The 19172-nt window shown below is 37.2% G+C and overlaps 1 protein-coding gene across 1 annotated transcript in view; it reads left to right on the top strand.

Moving 5' to 3' along the window:
• The window catches only part of LOC127987559 (uncharacterized), a 1718354-nt gene that overhangs the window by 982663 nt on the left and 716519 nt on the right, over positions 1–19172 (top strand). The window contains exons 57-59 of the mRNA XM_052589927.1: positions 14680–14856; positions 15106–15267; positions 15899–16072. Coding sequence (XP_052445887.1) covers positions 14680–14856; positions 15106–15267; positions 15899–16072 — 513 coding nt within the window. The remainder of the gene's footprint in view (positions 1–14679; positions 14857–15105; positions 15268–15898; positions 16073–19172) is intronic.

The following is a 19172-nucleotide window of genomic DNA, read 5'->3' as shown; positions in this document are numbered from 1 at the left end:
TAGCCATGTCCACTGTATTTTTTGTTGGTTTTCATGAGACCCCCCTTGAAAAGACCAGGACCCCCCCATTGCCCCCCCAATCAAAATTGTCTGGAGCCGCCACTGACAGGAACTAGGCAAAAAAAAAACAAACACAAAAAAATCCTTAATATATTCACATTTCGTCAAGAATTATTAAAAAAAAAATCGTCAATAAGCTCATATTTTGTTCTAAAATAGTCTAGTCTGGCTATGTCTATTTTGATGTTTCTGTTCCGCAGATAGTGAGGCTCTGGTTTGTTCCGATCAGAGCTTGTGAGCGGAGAGTGCATTTCTCCATATATTACGCTCTGCTCGCTCATTCCGTGGGGTCTCGCTCAACCCAGAATGGCCTGCTGGTTCCAAAATATGCAAGGAGACATTTAATTGTTTAGTAATAAACTGGTGTTTTCTGTGTTGCTGCAAAGATGAAGTTGACGATGCAGACTCGCCATGAACGCCAGAGAGAAATGCACATTTCAAATGGATTACATAATCAGAGAGTAGCCTATTTATTTTAGTTTAATATTTTCGTTTAAAAGTAGACATTTCAAGCTTTCTGTAATATATGGCCTATATTTCTCAAATCTGTGAGGCACACGCTGAGTTTCGGCGTCCTCCAGGTCACATGCAAGTGATCGTGCCGGCGCGGCCTCATTACATTGTCTGCTATATTTGCTTCTAATTTATAAAATTATAATTTAATTTTAATTGATAAAACAATTAATTGATAAAACATTGATCAAAATTAAGATCTTAACAATCTGATTTTCTACAAAAAAAACAACAATTATTGTTATTATCATCATTATTATTATTATTAATAATGTTGAAAAGAGCGGAGAACATTTTTTTCAGGTTTATTAGGGGGGATAAATTAAAAGAACAGCATTATTACATTTGTTACGGTTACATTTATTTGTTACATTTATATTATTTACATCAAGCTTTTGAATGGTATAGTATTGTAGCTATATTGTTACTGAAACTTCGTAATGTTTCACTTGATTATACATTTAGTCAGGAATTATATTTTGGAAAAAGTCTTTGGAAAAAGTCTGACTAGTAAAATGTTTACACGTTATGTGAAAACTAGTACAAGTATATAAATAAAAAGAGACTTACTCATGTTTATGATCTCTGCTGAATAAAGAGCTTCATTCTTTTTTTCTGAGGAAATCCATTTCTCAAATCCTCAACCACATCACATCTTTTTGGGGTGAATTATGTCTTATTCCTCTCATCGCGAAGCAAACAGTAAAATAAAAGAACTTGAAGAACAACCTCGCTGCTTTTTCTTCTGTGTGGGCGTATACAAGCCGCGCGCTTCAGTTTGAATCTGAATAGCGCGTTCAGCGCAGGGGCTTGGTCACAGTAAATATAACGAAGGGAGACATGAAAAACAGACATCGCATTGTTTTCCTATGGATTACTTTATCACAGAATATTTGTTTTCGGCAGCACTTGTTTAGTTTTAAAGTAGACATGTCAGGCTTTCTATAGATATCTCTTCGTTGAGTATTCACGGAGTTACAGTTCATTTTAATGACGTGTTTGTAAATGAAGATCAGCGCACACAAAGGCTGCAGACAGCACACCTTGTTTGTTATCTTTATAAGTGCACAAAGTTCTGTTGTTATTATGTCTGTATTCAAAAAAAGTAGACCCTTTACAGATTCAATTGATGATCAGGGCCGTGCAGAGACCTTTGGAGGGGCAGGTGCTCAAAGTATAAAAGGGGCACATTGAACAAAGTTTTAAATGGCGCTGTTCAAAATATCAATACAGCAATATATTGTGATGCATTCCTTGCGGATTCACGTATCGATATGGATGGTTATGTATTGATACAGCAGCAAATGCTTTGAAGCAAAGAAACAATAGAGAAGACAATTTTAAGTTTAAAATAATAATAGCTCTGGGATTAGAAACTGAAATGTCTTAAATTGTCCCAACCTGATGGCTTTTTCTTCTCTGTTTCAGCATTAATCTATTATTTTAACCATCACTACTACTCTTGCACCTAATCAATAAGTCCACCTTAAATATTGATACAAAACATAAAAAAACTGATCCACTGGAATATAGTGATTAATATTATTATTATTACTGTTGTAGTTGTTATTGTCTAAAATTGAACACCTTTGCAATGTAAACAAATGACAGGCTACATTTGTTATTCATATCCTTCACACTGCACTTTGATGTCAGGTATATCATGCATTTTTTATTGACATTGATATTTTTACATTAATTTCTAGAGAGATATTATTGAGTTTACAGGCTAAAGTGGTCTTGCTGTTGTAAACACTGTTGCTATTGTAGAAAAAAAAATTTGCGTCACATTTAAAATATAATTATATAATTAATTCCTGAATTTTTATAATGATAATTCAGAGAATGAGAAATTCTGAATAATCCTTACCAGTGTTGTGATAATTATTTTTAAGGCACTCAACGTGTTAAAAAAATAAATAAGTACTGTAATATATTAAAAGTTTAGTCAAATAACATAAAAAAGACCAGACCCCTCGATGCCTGTGAAACCTCTCTCCCTCAAACAGCACGCTAGTGTTACTACTACACTACAGGCTACACACAGCAACTTATCTGCATGTTCTCACATCACATCGTTCTTGTAAAATAATAAGTATATAAACATCAAAATCACTTCGCTGAGAATGAAACACCACTTACCAGCTGCCACGGTTCTGAAAATACAATTAAAAATGCGCGTGCGGCCTGAGGAATTTTCCCGGTCAGGTGAAAGGTCATCATATTGGTCATTTATTTACGACTAAATTATTATTAATAAATTGTAATAATATTATGATTGGGCGTTGGCAGGCATTCACAAAAGGGTATGTTATTACAAATTTTATATTACAAATATTACAAAAGGAAATTTTGCTTTGACAAAAGGGCACTTTTGGGGCAAAGGAGCAGGTGCTCAAGTGAACCGGTTCTTTCGGACAATTCGATCAAATAAACCAGTTAAAAAAAAAACGGTTCACCGGTTCTTTTGCGTTCGATGTAATGTCATTAGCGATGACTGCCCTTAATTCAAGCCTTCAGTTTACCCGCGCTTATAACATAAGCACAGAATCAGTTCAGAATCAATCACCAAAAGAATCAGTTTGGTTCAGACGAGCTGTGAGTCAGTCTGCTTCACACTGAATCACACATGTGCAGTATCATCAGCTCAATGAGCGCTTCAGAACTCCTGACCTGATATTTAGATATACTATTCTTCAATAAATATATTTGTTTGACAGGGAAGCTGTGCGCAAACAGGAATATATATTATTTAAAAAAAAAAAAAAAAAAACACCCCAGAAAAAAGGGCACTTTCTCTCCAGGAATAAAAAGGGCAGGTGCTCAAGCCCCCTTTGATGTCTATGTGTGCACGTGCCTGTGTATGATTAAAACTGAAAGTGTAATTTAAGTTCTTTTCGTGCTTATAAGGAGAAAATGACTCATAACGTGTATATGCGTTAATCGACTCCAGAGGGTTAAAAAGAGTTTTCTATAAAACAAAACTTAATGAAGTCGTCAAAATCATGTTTTACCAAAAACGGCATCTTCACCTTTTCTCGTGCCGCTTCCACCTCTACCTGCAGACTGAGCTCGTGCTTCATCTTCACCAGTTATTCAGCCAATAAAGTATAGGCCTATGTATTTCAAAATTGTGTCTAGTACTATATTAATTACAAGGGTTTAATTGGCACTTTTATTCCAAACGACCCGACCGACCGCGACCGGAATATCATTAAAAATATTTTTGGATGACTCGTAACCGCGGGCAACTGCGGGTGACCGCAGGCACATGCTCATTTTGGATCAACCCACTGATATGTAGAGAGAAAATAAGACTAAACAATATCTGTATTTTTGTTTCTGTTTAGATGAACTGATCTTCATTCATCAGCTAAAGTGTAGCCTAAAGAAGAAGTATCAATGTGTGTCTGAAGGAATTGCAAAGCAAGGTGACTCTACACTTCTGAAGAACATCTACACAGATCTCTATATCACTCAGGGTTGTAGTGAACAGGTCAATACTGAACATGAGGTGAGACAGATTGAAGTTGCTTCCAGACGTCATGAATCACAGGAGATACAGGTTGAGTGCAAACATTTGTTTGAAGCACCTGAACAAGACAAGCAGATCAGAACTGTACTGACAAAAGGAGTTGCTGGCATCGGAAAATCAGTCTCTGTGCAGAAGTTTGTTCTGGATTGGGCCGAAGGAAAAGAAAATCAAGATATCAGCTTCATATTTCCTCTTCCATTCAGAGAGATGAACTTAAAGGAGAAAGAAAAACTAAGTTTGATGGACCTTATAACTCAGTTTTTCCCAGAGACAAAAGGACTGAACCTTACGAGAAGAAATCAATTCAAAGTATTGTTCATTCTTGATGGATTGGATGAATGTCGACTTCCTGTAAACTTTAAGGATAATGAGACGTGGTCTGATGTTTCCTCACCAGCCTCTCTGGATGTTCTCCTGACGAACCTCATCAAGGGAAATCTGCTTCCTTCTGCTCTCATCTGGATCACCAGCAGACCAGCAGCTGCCAGTAAGATTCCTCCTGACTGTATCGACCGGCTGACAGAGATACGAGGATTCAATGATGCACAAAAGGAGGAGTACTTCAGAAAAAGAGTCACGGATCAGAATCAGGCCAAAGAAATCATTGATCATGTTAAACAATCAAAGAGTCTCTTTATCATGTGCCACATCCCAGTCTTCTGCTGGATTTCAGCCACTGTTCTCCAGAACATTTTAGAGGAGAAACTAAATAATGTTGTGAAAAACAATCAGGCTGATGATGTCTCCAAAACACTGCAGGAGTCAAATACTGAAGACACTCCTAAGACTCTGACACAAATGTACACACTTCCTCAGATTTCAGATCCAGCAGAGCAGACGAAAGTATGATGGAGAACATACACCAGACGTTTCCTGGGATAAAGATGCCATCTTTTCACTGGGGAAACTGGCATTTGATCAGCTGGAAAGAAACAATGTGATCTTCTATGACACAGATCTGGAAGCCTGTGGTATTGACGTCTATAAGGCATCAGTGTACTCAGGCATGTGTACCCAGATCTTTAAGGAGGAAACAGGGATCCTTCTTGGTACCATGTACTGCTTCGTTCACTTGAGCATTCAAGAGTTTATTGCAGCCCTTTATGCACATCTGTTTCTAGACATAAAGAAGAAGTGTGTGTTTGATCAAGACTCTACAGAACAGGATAACAAAAGTGAAACCATGATTGATTTGCTCAAGACTGCAGTGGACAAGGCACTAGAGAGTGATAATGGACACCTGGATCTTTTTCTTCGATTCCTCCTTGGTTTGTCACTCCAGTCCAATCAGAGACTCTTACAGGGTCTGTTGACCCAGCAAGATAGAAATGAGCAAAGCAAAAAGGAAATAGTTCAGTACATCAAGCAGAAATTAGAGTCTAATCTGTCTCCAGAGAGATCCATCAATCTGTTCTACTGTCTGAATGAACTGAACGACCAAACTCTGGTGAAAGACATTCAGACCCACCTTAGCAAAGGAAGTCTCTCATCTGCTGATCTTTCACCTGCCCAGTGGTCTGCTTTGGTCTTTGTGTTGTTGACATCAGAGGAGGAGCTGGAGGAGTTTGAGCTTCAGAAATTCAAGAAATCAGACGAGTGTCTCATTAGATTATCAGCAGTCATCAAAACCTGCAAACGAGCTCTGTAAGTTATTTAATATATGTTGTCATGTTTTGTTCTCATCTTAAAATTGCATCAATCTACATTGATACTAGGGGTGAAATGGTTCAACTTTTCCATGGTTCAGTTTGTATCACAGTTTTATGGTCACGGTTACGGTACAGTTGGGTACAGTATTGTTCAAAATAATAGCAGTACAATGTGACTAACCAGAATAATCAAGGTTTTTCGTATATTTTTTTATTGCTACGTGGCAAACAAGTTACCAGTAGGTTCAGTAGATTCTCAGAAAACAAATGAGACCCAGCATTCATGATATGCACGCTCTTAAGGCTGTGCAATTGGGCAATTAGTTGAATTAGTTGAAAGGGGTGTGTTCAAAAAAATAGCAGTGTGGCATTCAATCACTGAGGTCATCAATTTTGTGAAGAAACAGGTGTGAATCAGGTGGCCCCTATTTAAGGATGAAGCCAACACTTGTTGAACATGCATTTGAAAGCTGAGGAAAATGGGTCGTTCAAGACATTGTTCAGAAGAACAGCGTACTTTGATTAAAAAATTGATTAGAGAGAGGAAAACCTATAAAGAGGTGCAAAAAATGATAGGCTGTTCAGCTAAAATGATCTCCAATGCCTTAAAATGGAGAGCAAAACCAGAGATACGTGGAAGAAAACGGAAGACAACCATCAAAATGGATAGAAGAATAACCAGAATGGCAAAGGCTCAGCCAATGATCACCTCCAGGATGATCAAAGACAGTCTGGAGTTACCTGTAAGTACTGTGACAGTTAGAAGACGTCTGTGTGAAGCTAATCTATTTTCAAGAATCCCCCGCAAAGTCCCTCTGTTAAAAAAAAGGCATGTGCAGAAGAGGTTACAATTTGCCAAAGAACACATCAACTGGCCTAAAGAGAAATGGAGGAACATTTTGTGGACTGATGAGAGTAAAATTGTTCTTTTTGGGTCCAAGGGCCACAGGCAGTTTGTGAGACGACCCCCAAACTCTGAATTCAAGCCACAGTACACAGTGAAGACAGTGAAGCATGGAGGTGCAAGCATCATGATATGGGCATGTTTCTCCTACTATGGTGTTGGGCCTATTTATCGCATACCAGGGATCATGGATCAGTTTGCATATGTTAAAATACTTGAAGAGGTCATGTTGCCCTATGCTGAAGAGGACATGCCCTTGAAATGGTTGTTTCAACAAGACAATGACCCAAAACACACTAGTAAACGTGCAAAGTCTTGGTTCCAAACCAGCCAAATCTCCAGACCTTAATCCAATTGAGAACTTGTGGGGTGATATCAAAAATGCTGTTTCTGAAGCAAAACCAAGAAATGTGAATGAATTGTGGAATGTTGTTAAAGAATCATGGAGTGGAATAACAGCTGAGAGGTGCCACAAGTTGGTTGACTCCATGCCACACAGATGTCAAGCAGTTTTAAAAAACTGTGGTCATACAACTAAATATTAGTTTAGTGATTCACAGGATTGCTAAATCCCAGAAAAAAAAATGTTTGTACAAAATAGTTTTGAGTTTGCACAGTCAAAGGTAGACACTGCTATTTTTTTGAACACACCCCTTTCAACTAATTGCCCAATTGCACAGCCTTAAGAGCGTGCATATCATGAATGCTGGGTCTTGTTTGTTTTCTGACAATCTACTGAACCTACTGGTAACTTGTTTGCCACGTAGGGATAAAAAATATACTAAAAACCTTGATTATTCTGGTTAGGCACATTGTACTGCTATTATTTTGAACAATACTGTATGTGCTATGCTTATGGAAAAATTATACTTTCAAACAAAAGTAACGAAAAAATAAGAATATTCTAACTACAAACAACAAAGAAACTCATCATGATAGAGCAGCACTTTTAAATATATAACTCATTGCCATAAATGATATAAGCCTGTTATTAATTTGCTACCTGTTATTAAAAAAGTTTTATTCAAGCATGCTAGTTTGTTTTATGTAGGAAATTTGAATCAATACAATTCTAATATATATGCAGTATATTTACTGTTAATCTAAAAATAATAAGTATAAATAGATTTTTTTGTATTTAACAAATGTATTTCATGTATCGAAACCTTGTGATTTGATTTATTTCTCTTTTAGGCTAAATGATTGTGGCTTAACTGACAAAAGCTGTCCAGCTCTGGCTTCAGTTCTTGGATCAGATACCAATCTGAAAGAGCTGAACATGAACAATAATAATCTGCAGGATTATGGAGTGAAGCTACTCTGCACTGGCCTGGAGAATATAAACTGCAAATTAGAGATACTGAGGTAAGTTTTGTGACAATAGTGTTTTTTTTTTTCATTTAAATTTTGGAAATTTGCAGGCTTTAATTCCAGCATAAACTCTACATTACAGGGCCCTCATTTATCAACCGTACATACACACAGATGTGTGTGTAATGAGTGCGTAAGAACAGTCTCATGCAAAGTGTGGGATCTTCCATCTTATACTTTAACATAGGAATGTGTGTAAATATAAGCACAACTCTGAGCATGCTTAAGCAGAGAATCTAGTGCTAGAATGGCAATACTACAAAAAGAAAGTGCTGCTGCGTCTTTCCCGTGTCCTTTAATTGCAAATACTAAATGTATAAATTAATAGTTCAAGTTAGATAAGATATTTAGTCTTTTTTTATCCCCCCAGGAAACAAGACTAAATATATATTTTGCTTATATAGTAAATTCATCTTGATTGTTTTATCAAAAAACAAGACAAAAATAATAAGAAGCCATTTTTTGCATGCAGCCAGGAAGTCATTTGAAATGTGGCTATAGTGTCATGACTGATCTGTCTATGCTGGAAGATTAGGCAAACCATGCGCTGTACCGAGAGCGTTTAAAAAAAAAAAAAGAGTGCTGATCTGTTTAGTGAGACCACAGAATGGCTTCTCAGTCAGTACTGCTTTCTTTTTCCATGATTTCGGTGAGGACATTATACATTCACATGATTTATAAAGGGAGGTGTTGTCACCATATATGGTTTATTGTTTTTTCTTCAACACCCTAAAAAGGTTTTCTGGTACGACATAATTTAAGATAAGGAATAAGGCTTAGAGTTTTTAATGTCTTGGAAATCTTCTTACAGCCTTTAAAGACTTTCTAAAGTAATACAGTTGTATATTCTCTACAGCTTCTCCATAACGTTGTGAGATCTCTGTTGACTTCAGCACATGCATGGGTTGACTCTGTGTAACAGCTCAAGCTAATTCTGTTTTAATAGTTTCTTAAGACATAATTGTTTTATTTTATTCCCATGCAAATAAGAGATACTCCACTCCAAAATGAATGTCGTTCCAAACCCGTAGAAGCTTTGTTCGTCTTTGGAACACAATTTAAGATATTTTGGATGAAAACCTGGAGGCTTTAGACTGCCAAGTAAAACAGCAATGTTAAACTAGAATTAAAAGTTAGTGAACTAACTTTGATGTTGGCTTGGCCATCTTGGCCATGGGGCAAAAGAGCCACAGTACTTGTGTGCCCAACATTCTGGAGTTGCCCCGCTGCAAAAAATAAAAAATAATAATACCATAAAAAATACACCTGCAACAGTCTTTTTCCATGGTCCCTTGCTGTTTTCTTTTTTTAATAAAAAGCCTAGGCTATGATAACAGCTACGACAGGGTTGTCTAGCTGAATGCGAAATAAGTCATGCAAAAACCATAATCTCCTAAATACCATTCAATTTAATGTTATTTTAATAGTACTGACAACATATTTTAAGTTATCACACTACTGAAAAATTAAAGAAGGGACACTATATATAGTATACTTCGGTGAGTCAAGAGCTAAACAAAAAGTTGCCAAGCCAACATAATAAGGGTTGAATAATTGTGACATAGCTCTGTTATTCAAATCTTATAACTCAAAAATAATACATTATATAAGGTTATATATTGACATTATGACTTTTAATATATGGCTTTTAAAACTGAACTGTTATAGATGCAATTTAGATTTTATCCTGGATCTTCAGAAAAGCTTGTATTTCTAAAGTACTGCAGTATTTTGATTGCAACTGTAGGTTATAATTGTGGAAAAATAAAACTGCAAAAAATAAAAATAGCATTTGATGTAGTTTGAGTTCACCAGTATATAGCTTTACCCAGCTTTACTGTGAAAAGAGTCCATTCAGGCCAAAATCCCTGTAGTACATCATTTTATTTTCTTCATTCTAAAACATGTACTTGTGTGACAATCGGTGATTTTCTCATAGACTTTCAGACTGCAGTATCACTGAAGAAGGTTATAAAGCTCTGTCTTCAGCTCTGAGATCAAACCCTTCACACCTGATAGAGCTGGATCTCACAGGAAATGATCCTGGAGAATCAGGAGTGAAGCAGCTCAGTGATTTACTACAGGATCCAAACTGTCAACTCAACACACTGATGTGAGACATGATGAAATAATACACAATCAATAATACATATTTAAAATTTCTCTGTGTGTGTGTGTGTACCGTATTTTTTGGACTATAAGTCGCACCTGAGTATAAGTCGCATCAGTCCAAAAATACGTCATGATGAGGAAAAAACATATATAAGTCACACTGGACTATAAGTCGCATTTATTTAGAAACAAGAGAAAACATTACCATCTCCAGCCGCGAGAGGGCGCTCTATGCTGCTCAGTGTAGTCTACAGGAGAACTGAGCAGCATAGAGCGCCCTCTGGCGGCTGGAGATGGTAATGTTTTCTAATGGTTAATTAGAATGGTTCATTTCTCTCGGTTCATGTCAAATTAATTTTGATAAATAAGTCACACCTGACTATAAGTCGCAGGACCAGCCAAACTATGAAAAAAAGTGTGACTTATAGTCCGGAAAATATGGTATGTGTATTATAGTGTATTATAGAATAACATTATTTCACTAATTCAGCAAGGTACACAATTTGTTGTTTAAAATGATCAAACATGAAAGATGAAATGCTGCAGCTGCTGTTGTTTTGATGATAAATGTCAGCACAGTTTAGTTGTGTTAAAAGTTACAGGTTAATCAGACATTTTGAGTCACTGGATGTACTGGTGTTCAGTAGTTTGGTGCCTCAATAGTTAACATTTACTTAATTTCTAGGGAATTAAAAACTAGAACTTTACAACTTTTAAAGTATGCAATAATATAAATCCATTAAATGACAGCAGCATTTGATAAATGTATTTTTAGACAGGAACCACTTTGGCATGTTTACTTGAGTTTATTGAACACAAATTATCTTTGGCGATATGGTTCCTTATGGGGGTTCTTGCTCCGAGAATAATTGAACTACAAGAGCTTTAACATTAAGCCCCCAGAACCACGAGTTTAGAAATACATGATAATTAAGACTTTTAGTAATGTCTTTAAAGCAAACAGTGATAATCATGTGGATGTGGCAGTAGGACGTCTATCCTGTAGTCTGGTTATGAGGATGAGTGTCTCTTAGCATTGAGGTGCATGCCAGCTAAGATTTTGGAAGCCTTAGTGATCTGAAACAAAAAAGACGACAACCAGAAGGTGCACAGTAATATGCTCATGCTTATAATGGGGAGGTAGGGTTTATGAGCCGTTGAGCATAATAAGCAAGCAGTGGTGCCACATATATATGTCCCGAGTCTAATAGGAGAGTGGTAGTGATTTGGAGTGATTTGACAGCTGACCGCATCAACTGGTCACAGCCTATGCCTCCGTGGCCTGACTGAACTAATGCTGCACTCGATTAAACCAACTGTAAAATATACAGAATATTATTCAGTATAATGCACAAGGCTTAGTTTTTCAGATTATGCCTTTATTGTTTTATATACAGTACTGAATCCATATTTTTCAAATATTTTATATACTGTACCCACTTAAATTAATTCAACTCTGACACCATTTGAGATAAAGGTATTAAACCAACTGTAATATATTCAGGATCTTATTCTTTATAATACCAAGGCCCAAGGCAGATTATGGGCCCTATTTTGACGATCTAAACGCAAAGTGTAAAGCGCACAGCACAGGTGCAATCAGGGAGTGTCCAAATCCACTTTTGCTATTTTAACGACGGAAAAACGGTTTGCGCATGGTCTAAACTGGTTGTCTCTATTCTCTTAATGAGTAATGGGTGTTTTTTGGGCGTAACATGCAATAAACCAATCAGAGTGTCATCTTCCATTCCCTTTAAGAGCCAGTTGTGTTCGTGCCATGACGGATTTGCTATTTACTTGGCGGAATTTGCCAAGCGCAAAGACAGAATGCGTCTCTGAGATGAAACGGACCTGTTCGTGTGCGAGGAAATAGATAGCCTTATTCTGATACATGCGATGACTATCCATTATGGCATGTAGGCATTTAGATGCATCTGTAAATATATCACGATCTATATCGTGATCTGTATCGTAACTAGATTCTTGGCAATACACAGCCCTACTGAATGCACTGTACATATATTTCCATCAAGCTCAGATTCACAACACTGTAGATCTACTACAGCAGATCGATCACAGACCACAAACATGTGATGTTTGTCAGGAGAGGATCAGTGATAACACACACACACACACACGTCTGAACCTGTATAATGAGCAGAATTACTGTTGCATCATTACAGACATCAGTTAAATAAAACTATCCAGAGATGGTCTGAACCCTGATCATGTTCTCTGTTAGTGGTTCAGTAATCCAGTGTTTGTTGAATTCTGCTACATAATAATTGAAAGAGCCGGCATCAAAAGATCAACTAAATATATCACTATGAATGCTTAGCTGTCACAAGCTAGTTATCTCTTTGCTAACTTTCCTCATCTCCTGCTTAAAAGCCAGAAAGATCTTCAGATTTTTGAGAATCATGATCTAGTGAGCTTTTGTCCCACGAGTTTCTTTTTAAATAATTTACTTTTGACTTTTTTGAAATATTTGTATATTTAAATGTTCAACTGTTTAAACTTGAACTAGAGCTTTTCGTTACAAACAATGTTTGATAATCTTTAAATGTTTTGTGATGCGATACACACTGGATTGATTCCAGCTTCATCTTCTCTTCTGCAGGTTTTTGGGTCCTGCTGCAGATGAAGGCTGTCAGTATGTGACTGGAATTGTGGGTAAAAACCCGTTACTCCTGAGAGAGCTGAATCTGAGTGAACATGAACTAGGAGACACAGGAGTGAATCAGATCTCTGCTCTACTGCAGGATAAACACTGTACACTCAACACACTGAAGTGAGTATCTTACATCATTTCACATGTTACATGACTAGTAATGTTACAGTCGTCTATTTTAATTCTCATTTGAGTCCAACCCCACGTTATAAAGCTTAAAAGAGCCAGGACATGTTTAATATAACTCTGATTATATTTGTCTGAAAGAAGAAATTCATATACATCTAGGATGTCTTGAAGGTGAGTAAATCATGGAGTAATTTTCATTTTTGGGTGAACTATCCCTTTAAGTGCACAGGGGTTGGAGAAAATACTGTGAACACATTAGAAATAGCCAGTATTTTATTAATGTGTTTAACATTGTTTGTCTTTAATACAGCTTCCAACCTTCTTAGAATAGGTTCATACAATTTTTGAATAGACTTCAGTTAAATTCTGTCTCTAACTTCTGCTGTGACTGCTGAATGTGATCATGTTTACTGACTACAAACTGAGGATTGAAGTCTAATTTAAAAAAAAAAAGTATATGTGTGTATGTGTATGCATGTTTCTGTATTTCAATGTAATAGGGTCAGTCTGGTTTCCACTGTCACTGCTGGGGCAACAGGAGTGTAGGTTAGAGGAGGTTATGAATGAAGGAGGTGTTTCTCTGAGTCTGGAGAGCATCAGTGCATATTTATATCAAACGACCCGATCGACTGCGACCCGGATATCATTAAAAATATTTTTGGATGACTATATATATATATAAATACATATTCATATATAATTTTTTTGTATAGTTAATCTGTCTATATTCTTTACTGTATATTTTACTTGTAAAGTTAGTTGTTGTGTGATCTAAACATTTGAAAGTTGTAATGAGTGTTTCTTGTTGCTCATACAGCAGGTCAAATACACAACCCAATATCCAATCATTTCAGTTAATAATACCAAAAATACACACACATTTCTCTTTTATCCAGTGGGACAGAACTGTTTTCATTGTGTTTATTAATGGGACACAACAGAATAGTTCTGTGCTGCTGTATCAGAACATATTCATAGTGTTTATTGATGCTTCATATCATCTCTCTGTCATCAAACACCAGATTAATGAATGTGTAACACAACTGAACAGAACCGGTCCAGACTGGGCTTTATTCTGTGCAGGCATTGCTTCTTCAGTCTGACCTGTTTCAGAGAAATATTACTGTACTTCACATCTACACACACAGACAAACCTACAGTTTTATTTAGATGTGCAAAGTTGAATTTGTGGAGCAAAGCTGATCAAGTCACTGGACAGAGCAGAGAGAATGCATTTACGTTGTAGTGATGTTCAGACCAGAATCAGTTTAAACACAAATACACAGCAGTCAGAACTTTTATTTTAGACAATATGATCAGTTTTAGACAAAAGATGAAATAAGAATTATATGACAGAAATAAAAAGATATGAAAGATTTTAACACCTTTCACACAAAGTTGTGGGGAATTAAAACTTTGTTGTATTTCTATCAAAAATCAGGAGAAATTGTACATAAATCATGAGAAGTGTCAATTATTTTATTAAATGAACAACTTGTTTGTTTTTCTGTTTTGAAGACCAAATTGTGGAAAATTATCCAAAGATGTTCAGACACTCTTCCTCTGTTTTTTGTTTTATCAAGACATTGTGACTTTATTAAAGAGTTTTCTTCTATCTTCTCTCTTTCTCTCAATGTAGATTAAGATGCTGTTATTTAATAGATGAAGGTTGTTCTGCTGTGACTTCATGAACATAACGTGTCTGATTCATTGTGTTTTCTCTTTCTGTCTTCAGTCTGTATGATTGCAGTATTACAGAGAAACAGTGTCTCATCCTGACTTCAGCTCTGAAATCAAACCCATCACACCTGAGAGAACTGAACCTGAGCTGGAATAAACTACTAGGAGACTCTGGAGTGAAACACCTCAGTGATCTACTGATGAACACACAATTCAAGCTGGAGAAACTAGAGTTAGTATCATTATACTCTACAGCAGTTACAGTCAGATTAAAGATTACTGTTTACTTTCAGGAAAAGAAAAGGAAAGGATGTGACGTGTGGCCAAATATAGTGTCCCATACTCTGAACATCTGCATTTAACACACACACACACACACTCTCTCTCACACACACACACACCTGCGGCGCTGAGGAACATTTGGGGTTCAGTTCTTGTTCGAGGGTCTCATCTCAGTCAATCAATGTTCTCTCTTCTACAGGTTAAACTGCATCAGTATTACAGATGAAGGTTGTGCTGCTCTGGCATCAGCGTTTAATTCAAACCTCAGAGAGCTGGATCTGAGCAGGAATCAAATAGGAGACTCTGGAGTGACAGAAATCTCCAGTCTGCTGAGAAATTCACAGACACTACAGATACTCAGGTCTGAATTTGGTTAATTTAAACATAAATCAATGTAAAGCTCTAGCTGGTATATAAACTGACGCTGTGTCACAAGGAATGGGTCAGTAATGTGAAATTTTTGTGTTGGAGTAGATGCATTTATAAAATATTGACAAACAGATTGATTTTTGGAGATGATGGGAAATGTTAATATCCTAATGGTGTAATAAATGTTTTAATGTGTTTTATTTAGTCTTTCTGAAGACTTTCAGATTGCAGTATTACTGAAGGTTATAATAAAGTTACATAATTTTGTTATTAAAAAATCTTATAACTCAAATGTTACATTATATTGACAATAGCTCTTTTTTTAATATGCATCAGCAATTTTTTTTTTAATCCTGGATCTTCAGAAAAGCTTGTATTGGTAAAGTACTGCAGTCTCTGAGGGACTGAGTAATTTTGATTGCAACTGAAGGTTATAATTGTGGGAAATTAAAATGCAAGAATTGCAGATTACGTTCACCAATATATAACTTTACCCAGCTTTACTGTGAAAAGAGTCAATTCAGGCAAAAATGTCTGTAGTGCTTTTTTTTTTTCTTCATTCTAGAACATGTTCTTCTATGACAATCTGTGTTATAATGAAGAATAACATATTTTTCTAATAGACTTTCAGACTGCAGTATCAGTGAAGAAGGTTATAAAGCTCTGTCTTCAGCTCTGAGATCAAATCCTTCACACCTGATAGAGCTGGATCTCACAGGAAATGATCCTGGAGAGTCAGGAGTGAAGCAGCTCAGTGATTTACTACAGGATCCAAACTGTCAACTCAAGACTCTGAGGTGAGACCTGATGAAATAATGCTGAATAAATGATACACATTTGAGTTATTTATATTATATTTTTCTAATAATTTAATGGCCTCGAGTCAATTATTTAGCTTATACTGCGGTTGCCACACCTAAAGACATCAATCAGATGATAGATTTAAAGGGATTCATCTGGGTTTTGTACTTGAATCACTGTTGTGAGTAGGATAATTTGTTCCGCATCTCATCCAATGCCTCTTTTGCTGAATCTAAAACATGATTTTAAAGCTGGTAATGGAGGCTTGAGCCTTTGATAGCATTCTAATGCAGTTATTAATGAAGTTATTAAAAAGAGAGGGAGAGAGACAGAGACGCACAGAGAGAGAGAGAGAGAGAGAGAGAGAGAGAGAGAGAGAGAGAGAGAGAGCTTGTGTGAATTAGGCTTCCTCTGTGCTTCCCTCAACAGTGTTCTGCAGCAGTGTCTCTAAACAGCTGTTATTACCTCGCTAATGAGAAATGTCATGTGTGTTTACTTCCAGAAAATCATCTGTCATGATGTTGTTTTTACATTTACATTCATTCATTTAGCTGACGCTTTTTCTCCAAAGCGACTTACAATTGCTATATATGTCAGAGGTCGCACGCCTCTGGAGCAACTAAGGGTTAAGTGTCTTGCTCAGGGACACATTGGTGTCTCACAGTGGATTCGAACCCGGGTCTCCCACACCACAGACGTGTGTCTTATCCACTGGACTGAAGCTGGGGAACAATTGTCTGTATAAGAAGGGGGGGAAGAGGGGAGAGGGAGGAAGAGAAGCGCGAGAAATTCAGGAAATCGTAGGTTCGAATCCACGCTGTCACATAAAGTTATGCGTGTATTTGTTAAAAATCGTAAATCGATTGTTTCGTGTCCAAGTTTGATTTTAAAAGTAATATATTTGAATTTAATTATTGTTTCGTTTCTAAGATTGATTTTGACAGTAATGTTTTTGATTTAATAATTCTTTCGTTTCTAAGATTGATTTTTATTTTATCCTCATTATCATTAGTCAAAGTGCATTTATTAAGGCAATCATTTCCTGTGGCAGTAGGGACAAAATAACCTCCTTATTACGGCATTCACACTTTATTGTATCATATTACTTACTGCAAAGCTACACGTGACACTGAATTTAACTGTAAACTGAATGTCATTACATTCAATAAAACAAATAAATACAACACACCAGTCAAAGAGAAATATATTTATTAACTATATACATATTTTAAAAAATGTAGGAAAAGTACTAAATTCAATATAAAATTAAGAATTTTAAGTGCACACGCTATATAAAATAAGTACAAAAAAAATATATAAATATATACATCAAAATCTACACATTTTGGTATTTTACTTTATACTGCTTCCTCTACACATAAACCTTTCTATAATAATAATAATAATAGTTTAACTTTATTTAATATGTATATATATTTCCATATGTATTATAGTGTATTCACATACATACCCACATGTTTATAATAATAATAATAATAATAATAATAATAATAATACAAGATAAAAAAAAGTGCACAGTATAACTCTTTAACATTAAATATGGCTGGAAGATAAAAAACAGAACAGATCCAACCAAGAGAACAAAATGAATGTATCACACATAAATAAATGAGTTATCTTCTCATAATCTGTAACCACTGCTCCTTCGTAATTGTTTCTTTATTAGGGCAATATATTTTGCCTTTGTACTGGTAGCTGAGGGCGCAATCTTTCTAAACTTCGTCTTTGCCTGTCCAGCTGTGTCTGGTGGCATCTGGTAGGTATGCAACTGGTGGCTATATTGTGGAGGCACAACAGGCTGTACTCGTGCTGGAGGCAAAACATCCAAAGCCACTGGACGTGCCTCTGGAAGGTCCAGCCCTTGCAACAGCAAGGAGACCTCCTGACCCTTTAAACGGTTATTGTGCCATGTCGTAAGGGTCCTCTGATTTACCTCAACTAGCTGAAGGGTTGTGTCACTCATCACCGTTCCATTGCTCAGGATTAGCTGCCGAATTTTTCTGTAATCACGAAGAATGAGATCCCATCTAGACAGACATTCTGTCCGCTGTTTCTTGGGGCTTCGGTGGATGTTACATAACCTTATGAAAATCATTTCAACAAGGCGACAGCAATTAGGCCACTGTGCTGGAGAGCCGCTAGAACCCAAAACACACCTTTTTGTGCTGTCGACACCAGGAGTGAAGACAGCTTTCTTTTTTGGGGACCTAAAACGTCCTGTAAGTAGCCTGTCTTGATGACGAGCAGCATACACCACCCTGTCTTTATCAAATTTGTCCAGGTTCTGCCACAGACCCACAATGGTCGCAACTTGTTGGTTGGTAAGTGTGAGGCTTGTCTGTGTGCGCAGCTCCACCAGACACTCTGCCAACGCATCCACCCGGTCCATTCCAGGAATGCAGTGTTCGTCAACAGCCTGGAAATATATAACTGTTGGTTAGGTATTTACATGCTGTTAAGTAAGTTTACTGCTTAATGGCAGATAACTAAATGAGTGACAATTCGTATAGAAAAGGAAATTTTACCATTGCTGAGGGCACTGGTGTATCTAAAGGATCCTGGACACTGGGTACTGGTGCAGCTGAAGGAGCCCGGACTCTGAGCAGTGGTGGAGCCTGGACACTGGGCAGTGGTGGAGTCTGGACACTGGGCAGTGGTGCAGCTACACTGGGCACTGGTGCAGCTGAAGGAGCCCGGACTCTGAGCAGTGGTGGAGCCTGGACACTGGGCAGTGGTGGAGTCTGGACACTGGGCAGTGGTGCAGCTACACTGGGCACTGGTGCAGCTGAAGGAGCCCGGACTCTGAACAATGGTGGAGCCTGGACACTGAGCAGTGGTGCAGCTACACTGGGCACTGGTGCAGTTGAAGGAGCCCGGACTCTGAGCAGTGGTGGAGCCTGGACACTGGGCAGTGGTGGAGTCTGGACACTGGGCAGTGGTGGAGTCTGGACACTGGGCAATGGTGGAGTCTGGACACTGGGCAGTGGTGGAGTCTGGACACTGGGCAGTGGTGGAGTCTGGACACTGGGCAGTGGTGGAGTTTGGACACTGGGCAATGGTGGAGTCTGGACACTG

Source organism: Carassius gibelio, chromosome B22, assembly GCF_023724105.1.
Source record: "Carassius gibelio isolate Cgi1373 ecotype wild population from Czech Republic chromosome B22, carGib1.2-hapl.c, whole genome shotgun sequence".
Taxonomy (NCBI): domain Eukaryota; kingdom Metazoa; phylum Chordata; class Actinopteri; order Cypriniformes; family Cyprinidae; genus Carassius; species Carassius gibelio.
Note: the sequence above shows the minus strand (reverse complement) of the source record. Positions and strands in the feature narration are given on the sequence as shown.